The 13920-nt window shown below is 28.7% G+C and overlaps 1 protein-coding gene across 10 annotated transcripts in view; it reads right to left on the bottom strand.

The window, feature by feature from the left end:
- Positions 1-13920, bottom strand: part of LOC106679133 (small conductance calcium-activated potassium channel) — a gene marked incomplete at its 3' end in the record, with an annotated part of 993499 nt that overhangs the window by 102197 nt on the left and 877382 nt on the right. For 6 of the 10 annotated variants that reach the window (XM_067049033.1, XM_067049025.1, XM_067049043.1 and 3 more), the window contains 1 exon segment: positions 6769-6834. In XM_067049033.1, coding sequence (XP_066905134.1) covers positions 6769-6834 — 66 coding nt within the window. 10 annotated transcript variants of the gene reach the window in all.

The raw sequence follows: 13920 nt of genomic DNA, 5'->3' as shown, positions 1-13920 counted from the left end.
TATATATATATATATAGAGAGAGAGAGAGAGAGAGAGAGAGAGAGAGAAATTAGAATCTCGATGATCTAGTTTAGGGTTCATTGAAGCAGGAATGTCTCAAGGCAGCGTTCCAGATCCATTATAGTACAAGAGCCCAAGAGGAGAAAAAAGGCAGTTAACTCACCCCAATTTTTGATTACTTTAATGAAAGCTATGTATAATTACTAGTCAAAATTCATGAGTCTGTCAAGTATAGGTAGGGGGAATAAAAAATGGCGGCTGTTTCAAAGCGATAAAATAAGTAATTTTTCATTCGGATCTCTTAGATATCTTTAAAAGTAGGAACAACACAAGAAAACCTAAGAGAACGTCATTTAAAGAAGAGCAAATTTGCTAAAATATGAGCCATAATAGAGTTATTTACGTTGAATACTTTTCGAGCTATAGCTTTTTAAAAAGTAACATTTCATAAAAATGTTGTATGGGACGTACTGAAAGAACAGTAGTTAGTGAATTTATTTTGAAAAATTTATACCTCAAAAACCATTTGACGTACAGATGTCTATTAGCACTCAAATTAAAGCTAGTTTAATGAGCTATAAAGTGGTTTATGATGTTTATCTTTGTAGGAGTAATAGTTTATATCAAATTTGCTTAAATAAATTGATTTCTAGTTGTTCGATCAAATTTTCATTTGCTAAATTTATATTCATATGTGGATATCATAAAAACTACCACCGCTACAAAGATAAGTGTCATAAACTACTTTATAGTAAGTTAAATATCCTTTATTTTGAGTGTTGGCAGACTTATGTGCGTGTTATGGATATATTTATATGGATATAGATATATTTTTTCAAAAATCTAACATTTTATACGAACAACTAGACATTAACATTTTGTGAGTTTATTTTGTCAAATATCATAAAAACTACTACTCCTACAAAGATAAACATAATAACCTATTTTGTAGTCAATTTAACTAGCTTTAAATTGAGCACATGAAAACATCTGGACGTCCATCGGTTTCTGAAATGAAGTTTTTCATAAATCAAACTTATTGTCCGAACAACTACGAAGGTAAAGGTCATACATAACCTTATTTATAGTCCATTAAACTAGCTTTAATTTGAGTGCAAATAGACATCTGTACGTCACATAGTTCCTGAGATATAGATTTCTCAAAATAAATTAGCTAACTACTAATCTTTCATAAGATTTTTAAGAAATTTAGCTTTTTTAAAAGCTATATCTCGAGAACTGTTGGACGTAAATAGCTCTTTTAGGGCTAATATTTCAGCGAATGTACTCTTCTTTAAATAATGTTTCTGTAATTGGGGAATCTTTTGTCAAGTAGAAGACTGATAAAAAAATCGCTGATAATTTATGATTCTACAAAATTAAAAACTTTGACTTAGCCGCATGAAAGCCCCCTTCAAATTGTTTAAGTAAAAATTCTATTTATTAAAAAAAAGTTTTCTAGTTTTTTATTGTGCATATAGGAGTTACCTAATTTAAATATTTCATTAGTTACTTATTTTTAGATTATCTATCTATTTTTAACTTTAGATTACAACTGTTCCAGGGCGTAACCAGAATCAAAACTGGGGGGAGGAGGGGAGGGTCAAGCTATAGTCAATTAGGTTGAGACATTTCAGCACGGAAAAGGCGAATGAAATCAGAAGTTTAAGAAAATTATATTGATAATAATTAATTAAATATTAAAAAAAATTTTTTTTTCAGTTCTATGGGGGCAGCTGCTCCATCCCTGCTCCCAGCTGGGTACACCCATGCAACTGTTACTGTTTTACTATTACTACTTTATTTAAATTTATTTCTACATCTTAATTTATTCATAAATTCACTTTTTTATGTTTGTCAAGGTTTAATATTTGATTATTCAATGCATTTTAATAAATCGCATATTTGTGAAAAGACAAATGGGATGAATGAGAGTGGAATTAGAAGGACAAAGAGGACACAGTAGATAAACATAAAAGATTTAATGTAACTTAGTTATAAAAAAAGAACGCTTATATTAATATTTAGTAATTATGGAAAAAAAAGACAGAAAATAAAAATCCAACAAAGCGAAAAACGTTATATTTTTGTTTTTTGATTGATTAGAATGCTTTTTCTATATTTATATTATATTATATTTTTATATTTATTTATATTTCTTATTAATATGTTTATTATTTTTATATTAATATATTTTGGCAGTATTGTTAAATAAAGTATTTCTCTTCTCACATAACTATAACTCATATTCAAGAAAGAATTGATAATTAAAAAAAATATATCAAACTTAAATTTATTCATTACCACTTATTCAGGCTTCAATCAATTTTGAGTCGATATTGCCTTAATTTTCGAAATTTTCATTAGTCATTATTACCTTAATTTCAAAATTTTATGGTATAGTTTTGAGTGATTGAAAAATTCAAAAAGTTTATCTACAGTTTATTAGTTATCCTACAAAAAACCTTAAATTTCGTATTTCATTCCTTTAATTATCTAATTAACTGCTTAGTAATCATTTGAAGACAACTATAAATGAGTTTCTGTGCTAAATATAGAATTATATACAGTACTGTATCTCGTAATTAGAAAAAAAATGTCATTTTTCGGTTTACGACATACTACACAACCAAATTATTGAGTTATAGTAGTAGTAGAGTTTGATGCTCTGTAATTTGTTTGACTATAAATTTTTCGCTACGATCCACCGTTTAGGATTTACAAGAAAAAAAAACAACCTAAAATTTCGTATTTCGTTACTTTATCTATCTAATGATATGTTATTGCCTTCATTTTCGAAATTTGTATTAGTCAATATTACCTCAATTTCCAAATTGAAATGTATATTAACTATTGAAAAAATGGGAACTCGTGGTAAAATCTGATTAAATTTTATGGTAAAGTTTTGAGTTGGTTATCCCAAAAAATTGAATGGAGGTCTACTGGTAATTCAGGTATGCTTCTCATTTATGTTACTATATTTATAACAATAGAGAAACATCTTGACAACAAACGTACGCAGACAAAACTTCCACTAAAATAAGACATAAAAATCCTACAAGGATTCTCTTGCAATATCAACTGTAACAACTACATGATCCGTGCAAACTTACATACACGACATAAACAAACATTCTACATTTACATATACTTAAAACATGCCTTTCTTTACACATTTTTTACATGCTAGCATTTGTATCGTTATGGATTTTATTTTTATATTAGTATGAAAGTACATATTTATGTATACATCTCGTATCAAGTGTCAAAAAAATAATAATAATATATAGGTATAGTACACCAATCCAAAATAGAAACGTAACAGTGATGTGTAGTAAGCATAGGTATTGAAAATTAACAAACGTTATTAACATAGATATATAATTTTAAAAATCAGTTCCTACCACACTTAACATGGTAATGAATTTCTGGCGTTCCTAAAATTCATCTCATACATATCAATCAAATAAAGTCAATCAATCTAATGAAGTCACGAATATTTTTTTCTTAATCTGACAACTAACTACATGATGCATACTAGCGAAAAAGTATAGTATAACCAATTTAAGAGCATTCAATTCTACGATAAATGATTAGGTTTGATAGAATATCGTGAACCGAAAAACGGCCATTTTTTTTTTTTTAATTGTGTTGAGATATAGTACTATATATGAGTCTATATATAACACAGAAACGCGTTACTATCGATCTTAAAATTATTAGTAAGCATTTAATTAGTTGAGGATTTTGGCCATTTTATAGGGTTATGTTAATTGGATTTAACTTCCTTGTGTGATATTATGCCATTATTTAAAATTTTTTATAGTACATATCATTTTAGATTAAAAGTGTATTTTATCTATTTGTCATTATTTTAACTGAAAACACTTGTATTTCGAGGATAAAAAATTTCTCACTACATAATTGTTTAACAAATCTTAGCACATGCAATAACAATATACAACAAATATAAATTTAATTAACATGAACTTAAAGCCTATGGAAATTTTTCTAAAATTGGGGAATCTGTCTTCAAGGAGAAGACTGATAAAAAACACTGATAATTCATGATTTTATGAAATTGAAAACTTTGCCTAATTAAGCCGCATGGGATTCCCCTTCAAACTGTATAAGTACAAATTTTATTTATTAAAAAAATTTTATAGTTTTTTATTCTGCATATAGGAGTTACCTAATTTAAATATTTCATTTTTTTTAATTGAATAATTAGTACTGATTACGTTATATTTCTTTGATTCCAAATTTTTAGACTACTAATGTGACATATACTCTCTCTAGCATGCAGTAACAAGATTTTTTTTTTAATTTTCCAGTAATTACATAATAATGAAAAATCACGTCTCACACAGCTTACCCCAAAATAAATTCGTCTAATCCCATGCCTGAGGTATATACGGAATATCTAATCCTTGGAGTGAAATTTGAAGACAGACTCATCTTCCCCGAGTAGACGGATTGTTGGCTGTTCTCCAGAGCTCCAGACAGATTCAAGCATAGTGCTGCTAATTGCTGGAACTAATCCACTAGCTCACTCCCATTGTCTTTGTCGTGTCGTACCTTCCAATCCTTGCTAATAAGTAGAAATGCTGCTAATTTCTACCTCTTTGAGAATTAGTCATTCGGAAATGGGAGTTTAAGTTGGGTCAACTGCTGAATTATCTCAGTAATTATTGTCCGTTTAAAATATATCTGTATTTGTGAGTAAATTTAATGAATTATAGTAAAAAAACGAACATATCCGATAAAACTACCGTTTTCTCTGTTCAATAAATATCTATTTAATATAATCTATAAACCAGTAGGAAACAACAGCCTATAATCGACTGCTTTGGAACGAATAATCGGATGGTTATGACAAAGTTTTGAAATGCGATCGCCAAGTAACCCATAGCTTTAGTGCCAGATTTAAAAATAGATCTGATGCAAGGCAGACAGACAAATGTTTTTATTAGATTTTTAGATTCTACTAATCTAGATACGTTAAATAGCAAAATTTGAAGTGAATTTTTTTTTTATTTCAAGGTCAAATATTAAACTTTATATTTTATTTAAAATATAATAAAATTTGGCCGTGTTCTTAAAGAAGTGAATTAAAAAAATATATGTTGAGGATAATGGGAATATCTATGTTATATTTAATATAAAAAAAAGAATAAAAAATACGTTATCACCACCAAAAGGATAAATATTTAAAAAAAAACAAATAATTTATAATTTTATATACTCAGTTAAAACTTTATTAATGATAGGTCTATCATATCAAAAGTATAGCACATCATTTCTTATCAACAGCTATTTACAACCGTACGTGAATTCTATACTTTGATACTGGTTTTCGACGGTTTGTGTTTATGTGTTTGTATTTTTAAAAATAATACTAACAATTTAACCTCATGTTTTCCAGAAGTAATTTACATGTGACGGTAGCAGCGTGGTAACGCGCCTGTCTGCCAGCCCAAAGCTTGCGAGTTCGAGTCCCTGGCTCTATCCTCTAGATCCCTAGCTCTATGATTTTTCAAGCATATAATTATAAAATACTCACTCGCAGCCTCTCCTCGGGCATTTGTGAAGCCCGTTAGCCAATGGGATGTACTTAGAAAATACATACTTGGAATTCCACGGTCTGTCGCGCCAATAATAATAATAATAATTTATATGCATTGATGGAACCTATCGATTGGAATTGAAACGAACAAAAATTATATATAAATTAAGTTTTTTATATTTATTGGCTTTTATCAGATCTCAGATAATAATATTTCTTACAATATCTAAGATTTAATTAGATCACAAGTGTCGGGTTTCTTTTCGCACCAACGAATTATTTTTTAGTTGGGGTAGTGCAGCCTTGTCTGTGGAGATGGATAACCATAAACTATTTGATGAATTGAAAAAAAATCTTAGTTACTGACATAACTTCTGCTGGGTAAGACCCCGATCCCGACTGATCGGATGATCCAAGGATCCATTAGGGTTGGGCTATGTCTTGAGTGAGCAAAGCGAGCAGAGGTCGACAGTTATGATTTTATTTTATTAATAATAATCCCAATAAACCTCCCATTATTTCTTGTATGCCATGTGGAAAATGGTTTAAATAATCAATACTTGATAAATATCGTTGCGTCGGGTAAGCCAAATAAAAAAAATATAACATAATAAAAAGAAAATTTTCTTCATAACTCTTATTATTTTTAATTTTTACTAACACTTGCTGGGAAGTGTTGACATCTTCTGACAACCATTAATAAAAGTCCTATTTCTCTTTATTTAATCCTAAATATACCTACTTTTACAATGACATTTTTGACTACGAGTATCGTAAGATCCATGAAAAACACCGGTTTTACGATTTATTAAGTATTTTGAGAAACATTGACATCTTTCCCTATATATCTAAAAAACAAATAAAAAAAAATAAAATTTTTTGGATTCATGACATTAACAAAATAACACATCAATAGCTACATTTCTCCACTACTAGGCTTTACAATTTACACATCAAGTTGACCGACAGACATATTAAGTGCAGGAGGACAGATATCAAATTTACAATATCCATTTCTACTACCTGGTTACAAAAGCAAGGTGTGTGACATCTACGTGCCTGAGGATTCGGTAGAGGCTAAATGTATATTAATTGTGACAATTATAATTGTTATCATTCAAATTTGTGCTGAGGGGAACGGGCATACAAAAAGCAAATTTACAAAAAAAATTTAAATTGTTAAAATGTTTTCTGAACTGACCGGTGGTGGCCCTGAAGAGACCAGCTCGTCTTGCCTGTAGCCGCGCCATATAAACCCATTCTTGTCCTATAACATGTTATACCAAACTTCTGATTTGAAAATATTTTTTGAAAAGAAAAAAAAAATTTACATATGAAAGACGATTAACAATTTTTGTTAATTGTAAAAAAAAAATTAAAACAAATTTCATTCAAAAAAAAAAAATACATGATCATATTACAATTAAGTAATTTCAGATCATAAGGACAACAGAACATATTCGTTAGAAAACATTTAACATAGCACATTCAAAAGAACATAGAATTCTTTTAAAATTTTTTTGAGGTTAATCACTTCCATTTTTGAATGAATTATTTATTATTTATTCATGATATTGTACAACGTTTCGGGACCACTGTCCCATATTCATGCACTATAAAAACCTATAACAATAATAAAACTAACATAACACCAATCTTCATCCTTATATATTTTAATTTATACAATAATAATCACCTCATGATTTTATATGGGAAATCATGTCAACCATTTGTGCATCTTCACTTCTCTCTGGGACAGCCATCACTCTACATTTCTTACTATCTCTTTGGACCTTATCTCATGTCCAGTGTGCTGTTTGGTTACCTCTCTGTTTTTTATAAGTCCTGTTTTGTATTTAATATTAACTTAGTAATTTTTTATTTTTTACAAAAACCTGTTTATTTCATCTGGGTTTTTATGTTTTTATTTTAAGTCTATTTATAATATCTGCGTAATGTGTATTTAAGTGTTTAGTGTCAGTTTAACCAAACAGCACACTGGACATGAGATAAGGTACAAAGAGGTAGTGAGAAATGTAGAGTGATAGCTGTGCCAGAGAGAAGTGAAGATGCACAAATAGTTGACATGATTTCCCATATGAAATCATGAAGTGATTATTATTGTATAAATTAAAATATATAAGGATGAAGATTGGTGTTATGTTAGTTTTATTATTGTTATAGGTTTTATAGTACATGAATATGGGACAGTGGTCCCGAAACGTTGTACAATATCATGAATAAATAATAAATAATTCATTCAAAAATGGAAGTGATTAACCTCAAAAAAAATTTAAAAGAATTGACTCACCAGACTTCCTAGAGAGATAATCCAAACTTAGAATTCACATCTGATCTGTAATCGTGGGCTAACAGACACATAATAATAAGAATAGGTATTAAAAAAAAAGAAGGAAAAAATGTGTGAGAGAACTGAGTGTGTTTAAGAAGAAAAGTAATGAATAAGAGTAAATTTTCAACCAGTATTGAAACGAATAGTACACGAATACAATTTTTTAAGATCATTCAATATTACTACATAACTAAAAGTAATATATAAATGATATGAAAAACACGTCGAGATATCTGTCAACTGTTAAAGCTACTACGAGTCTGCGAGTAGGATGCTTGAGTATTATACGACTAAAAAAATCCTTAATAATCCTTCTTAGTTTTTAAGAATATTTTCCCGTTGAGAATCGTTCCCACTGTTTTTATTACTTCAAGACACTTAGGATCAAAACAAAACCCAGTATGAATTCTTAAAATCTTATTTACCATCAAGATCCAAAAATAAACCGATCTCTTTGGAATTACCAGCGTTTAATGGTAGAAATTGGAGAAGGTTAAAAACTTGGGAATACCGTTAAAAGATAGACCTTTTGTCATTGTATAATAATTGTCATAACTCAGTGAAAATACATCAAAATTCGTAAAAATTGTAAAGAAGAAAGAGGTGAAAATTTATAACGCGAGACCATATGTACTTTTGGTATTATAATTAATTTGATTAAATTATTATAATAAATTTTATTTGTTATGAAAAATCAAAAGGAGGGGCAACAAAATATTGAGGCTTACAAAAAGCACTTCTATAGCCTCAACGGAATTAATATAAAAATATTCAAAGTGGGGAAATGTATCCGGCAAGTGTACCAAAAGCGGTACAGGGAAAAAATTTTCTAAAATGCTAATAAAATAATAAATCAATTATTAGAAATAATTGATTTATTATTTTAATAATGCTAATAAAATAATAAATCAATTATTAGAAATAATTGATTTATTATTTTAATAATGCTAATAAAATAATAAATAATAATAAAGTATTTATTGATAAATTCGCAATTGAAATATATTGCATACATGGTTCTGGATAACACATATATTCAGACAATATTTGGTTCAATAAATAAATTTAATATGATATATTAATTTAGCACAATTTTGGGAGATAAGAGGAAAAAATAAATAAATAAATAATTTAAATTGTTGGAAGATAGTCCGGGTGGCGGTCAATAAAGGTATCAAAATGATAAACAAACTATTTATTGTTAACCAATAAATGCCAAAATTTAGAGGGCTTCGTCAGAGCTAAATGAAAAAACAAGATACAAACATTATAGAATTGACAAAACATTCCAAAAAATTTGTTATGTTAATAAAGTTTATAAAAAAAAAAATAAAAAAATAATAATATATAAGGAAGTATACATTTAGATGGACTAAAAACTAGTTACTAATAAATACAACAAAGTCCTTACAATCCTTCGTAAAATCCTCAACGCTCTTTACTATGTCACAAATAAAATAACTCCCTAACCACCCAAACCCTCTAGTTTCAAACCTTGCATCCTCTTCCATTTCCAACAATCCTCCGAGGCGCCTTAAAAGAAGCCACGAAACCTGATAGTATAAAAACGTCATTAGAGTGCTACCAATTGGTAGTTCTCTACACGCCTGTTTCACTCCAATATAACTGATATCAAATTTACTGAATTTATTATAATGTACAGTTGTAAATTTCAATAAATATATTCTAAAAAAAAAACACCTCTTTGCCATATTTATAACTATTTTAATTAGTATTCTTCTACAATTTATTAGTCTAACTCTGTATTTAGAACCTCATCACACCTGGTTTTATATATTAGTAACTAGTTTCTAGTCTACCTAAATGAATACTTCCTTATATTATTCCTTTTTTTTATATACTTTATAAACATAATAAATTTTTCGAAATGTTTTGTAAATTCTATAGTTTTTGTATCTTACTTTTTCCATTAGCCATGACGAAGCCCTGTAAAGTGGGGCGAAATGTTACAATAAATAGATTTATTTTATAATTTTGATACCTTAGTTGAACGCCACCTACAGTCTACATACGATCAACTATTCTTCAAATTTTACTTTAACTTACGATAATCTATTCATTTATTAATATTGGACAATACAAGATTTCTTTGATGAAATAAATAATTTTCTGTATTTTCAACACTTATTGTTTTCGTGGCATTAGTAAATTACCTCCTTTCTTTTACGTAGTCATCATTCAGTTAAAAGAATACTTTATTTAATACTAAATTAAATACTTTATTTTTAATACATAATCTTTAAAATTATTTTTAGCAATCATCTTTAAAGTCTGTTGCGACAACAAAAAAATGAATAAAAATATATACATACGTATTTCTATTACATAGAAGGAACCTTGAAAAAAACCAGGCTGTAGAAAGTGTTCTTAATCACCAGCTGACAGGCGAGACATCTGGGTGAGTAATGTCCAGATTATCTCCAAGAGGGAGAAGGGATGGCGCGAAGATTTCCAAAAGGAACATATACATCATCGGGGAAGATAAAACGGAATACAAAGAAACGGATGAATTGATGGTGGTATTTCATGCACGGTTGGTCCTCCACAGATGGTCAGTATCGTATAAACCTTACGTACGTTGACAATGTGTGTAGGTTGGAATTTGTGCTATAACTTAGTTATAGAAGTAAAAATATTTTTCTAAGCACATTCCAGAGCTTGTTTACAAACACGGCAAGGTATACTCCAAAAAATGTTTTTCAGGAGATAAAAATTCATTCATAAAATCAAAAAGACTGTACAGGAGGAGCGGGGTAGATCAGCGAGTAAGGCACTATGCTTCCAACAACAAGGACCCGTGTTCGAATCTGGATTTCAATAATTTATTTATGAAGATAATTATTTATTGTGTTACTGTAGCCGTTAGTCAACTCTGTGGGTTCGGGGAGCCATCAGGCGGTCAGCCTAACCTCAATTATAAAATAAGCACCATTAAGTTGGAAAAAAATTGTTAGTTAAGCTTGATCGTAAACAAGTCACATAAATATTTCATAAAAAAATTTGACTTGGTGGTAAGATTTCTAGCTAACAGCCCTGATGAAGGCTAGAAATTCTGGCCGAAACGTTGGACGATTAAATAAGTTACTTCAACTTATTTGGGTTATGTTTTGATCGCACCCCCAACCATCTTCTCCTAGTATAATTATTTTATATATCGTATAATATTTATGTAATTTACACCCCCGTATTTATATTACCATTATATTTTTGCCTTTACCTAATATTTTCTTTAATTTTCAATACTGTTTGCCTAAAATTATTTTCAAATGTAACTTATTTTAACGATTGATCCCCATTCTTTTCTATAGATCCTGTAAAAACAGTTTACTTTCGCTCTGACTTCGAGTTTGAAAGGTACATTGATTTTATTTTTATCCCTTTTTTTCATCTCTTAACACTTTATTTTATATTTCTTCTTTTTATCTGTTATTATTTCCGTTTCCATTAATTCTCTAAAACTTTTTATAATTCTTATTTAATTTTTACATTTCATTATTAATCTTTTTAATTTATCATTTATGTTTACATCATTTAAGCCTTTGTATTTTTTTAGCCCTGAAATGTGGGGCGAAACGTTGAATCAATATAAATAGTTTTATTTGAACGCACCCGAATCATCTCATTTTTATGATTTTTTATTATGTATTCTAGCGTTGTAGGTTTTAACGAACGATATGGAGCTCTGAACGAAAAATTAATTATTAAATAAATCAAAAATTCGTATCCATTTTTGTCTCAACACTTTATTTTTCACCAGTCCAACATTTCGGCCATTCTACCCATCCTCAAGGACATCTTCAATATAATCTCTTCCTCACATTAATTTAAAGTTTCATTTGCAGGCTATTCTGCCCAGGTCACTTTCTTTATTATAAGTTAAAACCCTACTTTTTAAAATTTAAAATCATTAATTTTTAATTTTCCTATATAAGATTATCAACAATTAATACACTACTATATAACTAAAAAATAGGTTATATATTGAGGATGGCTAGAATGGCCGAAACGTTGGACTGGTGAAAAATAAAGTGTTGAGACAAAAATGGATACGAATTTTTGATTTATTTAATAAATAATTACCTTGTCTCAAGAATTTGAAATAATATAATTAAAGAAAAAATAAGTTTTTTTTAGCGTTTTAATACAGCCACTATTTTTTATTCTTATTATTTTTTAAAAATAGGTTATATTTTGTTTATATTATAATTATAATATTATATTATAACAATAAATACACTACCATATAACTAAAAAATAGGTTATATTTTGTTTATATTATAATTATAATATTATATTATAACAATTAATACACTACCATATAAATAACAAATAGGTTATATGGTAGTGTATTAAATGTTGATAATCTTATATAGGAAAATTAAAAATTAATGATTTTAAATTTTAAAAAATAGGGTTTTAACTTATAATAAAGAAAGTGACCTAGGCAGAATAGCCTGCAAAAGAAACTTTAAATTAATTTGAGGAAGAAATATATTGAAGATGTCCTTGAGGATGGCTAGAATGGCCGAAACGTTGGACTGGTGAAACATAAAGTGTTGAGACAAAAATGGATACGAATTATTGATTTATGTAATAATTAATTTTTCGTTCAGAGCTCCATATCGTTCGTTAAAACCTACAACGCTAGAATACATAATAGAAAATCATAAAAAGAAGATGATTCGGGTGCGGTTAAATAAAACTCAAATAGTAATAAAACTATGTATTTATATTGATTCAACGTTTCGCCCCACGTTTCAGGGCTAAAAAATTACAAAGGCTTAAATGATGTAAACATAAATGAAAAATTAAAGATTAATAAAATAGATTAAAAAGATTAATAATGAAATGTAAAAATTAAATAAGAATTATAAAAAGTTATAGAGAATTAATGGAAACGGAAATAATAACAGATAACAAGAAGAAATATAAAATAAAGTGCTAAGAGATGAAAAAAAGGGATAAAAATAAAATCAACGTACCTTTCAGACTCGAAGTCAGAGCTTATTTAATAAATAATTACCTTGTCTCAAGAATTTGAAATAATATAATTAAAGAAAAATTAATTTTTTTTAGCGTTTTAAAACAGCTACTATTTTTTCTTCTCCCTAACTATATATGGCAGATTCATCAATTTTGACTGATAATTATATATACATAGTTTTCGTTAGAGTAACTAAAAATTGGGGGTGAAATAACTTAATTTTTTTCTACCAGGATCTTGCACTATGTGTCTTGTGGAAGGGTTTGATTATATCCAATCGTATCATAATCGGATCGTGTTCTCACTCTATATACTTTTTATTTACTTTTACTTTAACCTTAACCCTCGGAGATAGCTTTGTACACTGAGAAGAAGAGGAAGATGATAAGATGTTTAGGAGGATAAGGCACAACCTCCCTACTAATTGTATGCAAGGTGCCTCCCAACCTCCTCAACTCCCAGGCTCAATTACCAAGCTCTATTCTCTATCCTTAGCTAATCTAACCGCTGGCAAATTGTTATTATCGTCTCGACTCGGTCTACAATATCATCTGCCCCTTATCTCTCACTATTATAAACTTAATTTATCCAAATTACTAGTTTCGACATCTCTCAGCTGTTTCGGTATAATCAAACCATATCCGACGTTAAGCCATTAGCCAACCGGTGTTGGTCCTTGCTTCAATGGGTACTCAATTCCGCAGAGCATTAAAATTAGAAACAAGCGGTGCCTAACATGGGAGAACAAATATAGGCACAGATACAAGCTACAATGCCACACTACGTAATGAACTAAGCTTGTTAGACCATCACGTTAAACCAAATGGGTCATTTGAACAGAACTTCGTAGATCTGTACATTTCCGACAAGCGTACTAACAATTACATAAAAATATATACTAAACTGTATGCTTATTCAGAGTAGTATTTTTATTTATTTTAATATTTAATTTTATTGTATATATTATTTTATCATTATGTTATTTTATTTATTTA

The sequence above is a fragment of the Halyomorpha halys genome, unplaced genomic scaffold (assembly GCF_000696795.3).
Source record: "Halyomorpha halys isolate HHAL.00 unplaced genomic scaffold, Hhal_1.1 Scaffold178.1, whole genome shotgun sequence".
Classification (NCBI taxonomy): domain Eukaryota; kingdom Metazoa; phylum Arthropoda; class Insecta; order Hemiptera; family Pentatomidae; genus Halyomorpha; species Halyomorpha halys.
This window is presented reverse-complemented; position numbering and strand designations above follow the sequence as displayed.